Here is a 7,891-nt window from a genome sequence, read left to right on the forward strand (position 1 = left end):
CATGGCCTCAATCTTCAACAGCCTCTGCAGAGCCCACAATTGTTGAACAATCCATTTTCGATGCAGCAATGGTGATTGTCAAAAATGGTGGCTGTCGGTGCAGTGGTGTCAAACATGATGGCTGTGCAATCTTCACACTGTCGGTGCAGTGGTGGTGCGGCTGGACTTCACACCAACCAACGAGAAACTGATCTTAAATTTCCCAATCGTCTTGTTCTCGAGCAGAGCAGCTGATTGTTGAGCTACAAGAGAGAGAATCAGATAGTGAAGAAGCCAAACTCTGATTCTGACCTCTGATGAACTCATCATATGAAGAGTACTACAAGAATTTCATGAACCTATGGTCCCTAATGACTGGTAGGATCTGTGATTTCCAAACGAAGAAATTGGAATCATCTAGCTTGATGATATTATTAGCAAAAGGAGAGACCATTAACGTCGAATTTTATGTTTCTGCAATGGAAAGAGGCTCTGATACCAAGAAAAGAAACAACAAGGCAAGGTTTTCTGAGGTTGAAGAAGATAAGAGAGAGAGAGAGAATCTGAAGCTTCATATATAGCAATTTTTACGAAATACAGAGAGAATAAAATGTGTCTAGTAGTAATGTTTGTATACCAGACAATTGACTTAACTAACTAAAACCTTTTTCTACTAGTAGATGAACAGCACGTGGTAAAGTATGTTTACAACCTTCTTTAACAAAAATCTACTTCTTATATGGACAATAAATAGACACATACAACATGGCTCGACAGAAGCTTATAATATGGATCTGATGTAGAGATATAACTACTGGTACTTTCTTTAATAATAGGAAAGAAGAAAGGAAATATATGATTTGCTCAAAAGAAACAGACACTGAAGTTTGGTCCAGGCCTTGTCATTTTCCAGTACCCATTCCGTGAAGTACTAGTCTTAGGAAGCCGATGCATGCTTAAATTAGTAGACCAGACCAAATGGTTGGAGGGCCGATTAATGTGACAGTTTGTTATGGGAACTTTAGGAGACAGTGGCAATGGTTTCAGATTAGGCTTCGAATTTTGAAATTTCAGAGGAAGATCAACTTTCTTTGACTTTGGTTCCTGAAGATGCAATAATGATTTAGAGGATTGGATTTCCAGGGGAATATAGATTGCTTTCCCAATATCACCAAGCAATTCCATGTTGGAGTCGTATAGGTTGGATGAGTTAAAAAACATCTGGAATACTTTCAAGCAATAGAGGTGGAGTTGGTTGCATGGTTTGGGCAGATCAGCAAAACCATCCATTAGAACTTGTTCAAGAAACTCTTCCTTCTTCTTTTCTATTATTCCTCTCACATTAGCGGTTAACTCTTCCACATCTAACTCTGGGTTTTTTTCCAAGCAGAGTAAAATGGAGTTCAATTTGCCTTCATCTTTTTCCTTCTGTGGTTAATTAATTAATAATTCACAAGAAAATAAATAGATTTTAGGCTAATATTAGTGGAAATTAAAAATGAAATAATAATTAAATGTTAATTAAATTTTAAATATTAATTAATTACCTGATAACTTTGTATGTCATTCAACAAACGGGCAATAACCATAACTAGTTTTGTAATGTTTTCATATTGAGGAGGACGAAGTTTGGAAGGTGGTAAGCTTGGGTTCATAAAACATGAAGCTGGAAGAATTATGGTGTGTGTGGCAATTGAGGTCATCCCAACTTTAAGATATTCATCTATAGATGGTACTCTCTCATTCCTACTCCACTTGGACTCCGTCATCCAAGAATCAAATGTTTCATACCACTACATCCAACATACAAAAGAAGATTACAAATAATTTGTTTAACAAATGTTACTGAAATACATATTGGCTTTTTTTATATAAAGAAAAAAATAATAAATCAAATCAAACATATATTCTTATATATTGTTTTTTTGGTTCGGATATTCGCATATTTTGAACGTGTGTGGATACATGTAGAAACAATGGTTTTTTAAGAAACAATTTTTAATATATTCACCCACACGCGATATTTTTTTTAAAAAAATTGGCATCTTTAATATATATCTGCACATTAAACCCATGTGGACATTTACACCTTCGACAAATTTTATTATTATATATGTAAATTTAAGTTTGAAATCTTACTATTTCTCGAATATGGTTGGTTATGTCAGTTCCTTGACGTTGAAGGTACTTGGCTGCCATTTCTTGTACAAGATTATCAAGGGCATTGAAGATTATCTTACCATGATTGCTCAATCCACTACAATCCCATCTGGCAATTCACATATATATGTTGAGAGAGATGAGAATTGGTGAGCGCACTAATTTTAAATATATATATATATATATATATATATATATATTTCATTTTATATATTTTATCCCTTGATCATATATCGAATTGAGTACCTTTCAATAGAATCCAAGAGAGTTTCCAAATCGCTTAACGAGCCTTCCATGTCAAAAAAATCATCAGCAACTGTAATCAGTATGGCACTCTTTGCGACTATCATTCGTACATCTGAATCATATGGCAGGGAAAAGCTGGCTGCTATGGCAAAGTAGCAATACATAGTTTTCTCTCTACCAAATCCCATGTCGTTGAGTCCCCAGTCCTTAGACCACCTATTTAAAATATCAAAGTAATTGAATTATTTACTTTCTAATACATACACTATGTTGGAATGATACTTGTTAATATAAATGATCCATCTGCTAATAATTTAACCTTTTGGAAAGAAACGTAATTCAACTTAATATCATTATTAGAGATTCATAAAATTAAGCCCAAAAAAAGGACTATGTACACCATCCTCTTCCCAATAGTTTAAACTTTTTGAAACGAATGATAATTCAACTATATAGATCAATAGATTAATAATTCAACATACCTTTTCAACTCTTGAAGTTCCTTCTTATAGATGGACTGCCTAAACTCATAGTTTTGTTTTGCAAGCAGAACTAGTTTGTCATTATGAATACTTGACAACCTGAATGATTTTTGTACACCAGTCAATCCATGTTCAACTAATTATATAATGAATCCCTTTTTTTGATAAGAAATATTTTAGTATATACTTAGGTAAAAAGTTTGATACCTTTGGAATGAGGTTTTTCCCCTCCACAATAGGTCGCCTTGATTTTCTTCGATCCAAATTCTGTGTTCCAGATGATCCAAACGAGCAGTCCATGGAAGTTTCAACTCCTGTTCAACCTATGTGTCACCAAGAAAAACCATATGAGAGTTATTTATAGTTACATCCTAGTAAATTTTAAACTTTAATTTTACATCCTTGCATCTTTGCTAATTAAACCATAATTTTTCTTTTTCAGTCGAACATATAATATATATATATATATATATATATATATATATGTGAGCCTGCTTTTATATATATATATATTTGCAAAAATTTGTACATATATGTATATAAGAAAATTTTATAGTAAATTACAAATATTTTATTTGTCCTTGACTATAGAATTCAATCCAAATTCTATGCTCTAGATGATCCAAACGAGCAGTCCATGGAAGTTTTAACTCATTTTCCCTCTATGTTACATCCTATTAGATTTTAAACTTTTTAATTTACATCCATGGATTTTTGTTAATCAAACCTTCTTCTTCTTCTTTTTTTATTTTTTTATTTTTTTTTAAGTCGAACATATAAATACATATGCATATATATATATATATGTATGTATATGTGAGCTTGGTTGTACATACATATATATATATATATATATATATTTGCAAAAATTTGTACATATATATGAGAAAATTCTATAGTCAATGACAAATATTAAGAGTTCCCACATCCTATTTAAGGTTTTCAATTTGAATACAAATTTTAGCTATCACTTTATTTAAAAGTTAAATCTTTGTTAGGTAACCATCTTTTATTTAAATAAATCATGGATGTTCTGATCAAACACTCACTATATATATGATTTCATCTATTATTAGAGAACACCTGTTTATTATTAGATTTAGGATGCCTAGGTAACAAATATTTATTTATTGACTGTATTAGCAATTGTCATTTAAATTTAGATTTAAAAACCTAAAATTAGATGTGGTAATCTTTAACCATTACTATGCCTAAAAATGTTAAAGTCAAAACCTAAATTTTGAAAACTTCTATGAGATACCATTAGATAATATTTTTTTTAAAAAAATATAATTATAAATATAAACGATAAAAAACGAAAGTTAAGAACTATATATACCCAAAATAAAAAAATAAAATAAAAAATCTGTATTTGTCTTGGAGGTATTTCCACGTTACTTTCCATTTTAACAAACATTATCAGTGAAAAATTGTGATAATTTCATAAGGGCTATTAGAAAAACTATCAATAAAATTTAATTCTAATATAAATTTATTAAAACAAGTATATTTGAAACTCACAAAATTTATCCAAAAACAAATATAGTTAAGGAGAAAAAATCAAAATTAAATATTCGAATATTTTTTGCAAATAATAAACTCAAAGTAAATTAAAAACCGGAGACATAATTAATAATCTAAAAAACATGAAATATGAATTAATTAATTAATTATTAATCATGTTTGATAAAATAAAAAAACTGTATTGTCAAGCTAAAAACACTCACACTATGAGATCATAGGTTCAAGACACACCTTCTTCCCCCTTTCCGAGTATAATTATTGTAATTTGATTATTAAAAAAAAAAAAGAAAAAAACATATTTTTCAGTTGTAATTTTAAATCTAACGAAAATTTAACAATAAAAAAAGAAATATAGCAATACCACTTCACCAACCTCATACGTCTAACTCTATCAAGATTGAAAGGATGCTTTCATGGGTTGGTTGAAATTTTAAGAATCCTTGTACTATAGATTATACATCATGAGAGTGAGTGGCTAGTCATATCGAAGGAATTTTCATTCACACAATTTTCACTTTAGTTGAAAACACGTAATCCTAAGTGGACATTACCAATGTACGAATTGGATTTTGATCATGATCAGCTCCCACCATTGAGATGGATTTTTGAAGTAGACTCCTTGAGAAAGATCTTGCCTCGTCAAGTTCATGTTCTCCGGAAAACTTGAGATCTGTAGCTCTATGAATGTTAAGCATTACATTCACAAAGCGGTCAGGATTATTTTGTATTGCATCCTTAATTTTTTCATCACATAAAAACCAACAGATGCTACCTGCATGTATACATAAAAAACGTTTAAAGTTTGGAAATTGTTAGAACGAAATGAGAAAAATCCAGAAAGATCACAATACATATATGTGACATTGATCCATACATGGCGATACGTTATACCCATGCATCCTCAGGAGCCGAAAAGCTAAAGAATCTTTCAACAGCTGAACTTCTATTGAATTGATGGGTTTTGCCCATGATTCTCGATTTGTGTAGTTCCTGAAACATTAGGACCCACTTAACATTTCAGTAAGTGGTAATGAAGTTTACCATGTATTGCACAAAACAAAGGCAACTCATAGATCTCCTAGAAAACAAATGAAGTATATGGTATTTTTATATCACATATACGTAATAACTCTTAGCATGCTAAGATTTATGTATATATATATATATAAAACAAATTATTGGATATATACTTGTAAAATTGTTCAAGACTCTCTTCAATCTCTGGCCCGAAATGCTCAGCCAACCCCAACCTGTGCAGGTGGTTGATAATGCAAAGCTTTATAAGCTCTTCATCCATGGGATACGTGGTCGGAACTGCACATGCATAAAAAGTAAATTATATTAAACTAAGATAAACCTGTATATAAAGTTGACACGTATGGGTTGTTATTTAAGTCCTCAAAATGCTAAGATGAATGAAGCAACATAATGATTATTATTATTTTTAATTATTGTATTCATAGGCTTAGCTAGTGGTAAAATCATTTAGAATATAATTTCAACTTCAAGATTTAAACATCAACCTAGGTGAAAATCTATTTTCTCCAAGTTGTAATCAAAATTATTATTATTATTATTACCTCCATTAGGACATCTTTGAACTAGCGATTCTAAATAACTCAAGCATTGCTTATTCCCTGTGACCATAAATGCAAAAGCTGTAGCAGAGGGAGATTGAAACAACGAGCCGTCTTCACAAAAATGCTTGGTTATATCTTCATTATCAATATAATATGAAGAAGGCAACACTTCAAGATATGATAGTAATGGAGGATAATGGCAGCTTTCGACAAGTCGCTCTCTACATATCAAGCCATATATATGCATATGCATGAGTAAGTTTCATTTTAATGATAAAATAATAAGTATCAATTCACGCTATAGTTTGTAAGTTATATAATGCAAACTCATATACGTTTTAAGAATTCGTTGCCTTTGATTGAGTGTCTCTGACTCCATTTCTTTTAATTCGATTTTCAAACCAACTGTTTGGGAAAGTTCAACCATTGTTGGGAAAACAATCGCAAACCAACGAGGACATTGATCATCCTTGATTTCATTCAGGTGCTTCTTTGCATTTGAATGCACATATTCCAGTCCTGTCATAAAAAAGATTAAAGAAAGTAATCAAACTGTTCCGTATCAAGAGTCTGTATATTTATAGTTTCTTATAGAGGAATCTTTCACAAATTTAAACCGTGAATCCTATTGTTGATGATATATAGGGTAGTAAAAGGTACATATTATTGTAAATGGGATGTGTCTTAGACAAATTTTGTCAAGGATTCATGGACAAGAGATTTGTTGTGTGCGTGTGTGAGTGTATATATATATATATATATTATATATCCATTACGATGGCTATGAAATATATATCCATTACCTTTGTCTATCATTTTAGCCCCAACATTCCATCTCTTGAGCGCAATTATGCAAGCAAGAGTAGAGGTAAGGCACTCAATGGTGGAGTTGCCATGGCTATCACAGTCTCCCCAAAACCCTTCTTCTTGCTGGTTGTTGAGCACCCAATTCAGGCAACTCATGAACATGGGATTCATGTTTTGGTGGGAATCAGGTATCATGGCTAACCATGCTGTTTCATAAGCCGAAGGCATAACCAATGAATAAGGATCCATGTCTGAAAACATGGTTTCCTTAATAGTTTGGAGCTGGGCTTCAATTGAGGAAGGTGGAAATTCCATGGACGGGGGTTTTTCTTTTTCTTTTTTTTTTTTTTTTTTTGTGAGAGTTTATAGTATATTCTAAATTGAAGAGGAATGGGTTCTTAACAGACCTAGTCGAACCCAGATCTAAAAATGTATTCCCAGTAGTTTTTCCACACACCAAGCCTACGTATTGTGTAAAGTTTAACAAGAGAATGCCATATTTATAGTAGTTTTGAATTGGTTACTTTCATTGTGCCAACCAATATAAACAACATCTTGGACCACATAGTGTGTACTTTCACACCTGAATAATCTTTGATCAATCTTGGTGGCTCCAGTGATTAATATTTTATATTTTTCAAGCTGAATTTTCAGCCCTTCCGTAATCTGTAATTATATTGATGCAATTAATATTCTTCGTAATTAAAGAATAAAGATTTTGCCAAGAAGCCGTGGGGATTTGTAACCCACGTAGAAACTTAAATGAATGTGTCACAAATATGAGAAACGTTTTAAAATTTGTTTCTTTTTTTTTTTTTTTTTTTTTCTTGTCGAATTCAGTAGCTGTGTACGAGTGCGAGGCTTCTAAAATATATTTAATTGAAATTATACTTTGAAAGACCTTGTTATTTAGCACCGTATATTTTGCCACACGAAAAAAAAAAAAACACATTAGTACTGTACTTTTTTTTTGGTTAACACGGCCATCACTGCTACTATATATTAATCCTAGTCAATCGCACATATTTATTATTGAGCCTCCCGTGGTTTCGTTTTATGTAAATCACATATAATTCAAGTTTTTTTTGTTTTTAATTTCTGGTAAGGGCATAT

The 7,891-nt window shown here is 31.4% G+C and overlaps 1 protein-coding gene across 1 annotated transcript; it reads right to left on the reverse strand.

Annotated features, from left to right (window-relative positions):
- Positions 1-530: 530 nt before the first annotated feature.
- On the reverse strand, positions 531-7,250 carry LOC107405444 ((E,E)-geranyllinalool synthase). Its single transcript, XM_016012499.4, has 12 exons — positions 6,775-7,250; positions 6,307-6,490; positions 5,972-6,192; positions 5,582-5,705; positions 5,266-5,381; positions 4,943-5,163; positions 3,075-3,190; positions 2,868-2,966; positions 2,386-2,601; positions 2,119-2,248; positions 1,527-1,772; positions 531-1,407 (listed from the first exon to the last, which is right to left on the reverse strand). Exons 1-12 carry the CDS (start codon positions 7,091-7,093, stop codon positions 844-846), a joined length of 2,556 nt encoding a protein of 851 aa, XP_015867985.3. The 5' UTR covers positions 7,094-7,250; the 3' UTR covers positions 531-843.
- Positions 7,251-7,891: the final 641 nt, after the last annotated feature.

This window comes from Ziziphus jujuba, chromosome 1, assembly GCF_031755915.1.
Source record: "Ziziphus jujuba cultivar Dongzao chromosome 1, ASM3175591v1".
In the NCBI taxonomy this organism is placed as follows: domain Eukaryota; kingdom Viridiplantae; phylum Streptophyta; class Magnoliopsida; order Rosales; family Rhamnaceae; genus Ziziphus; species Ziziphus jujuba.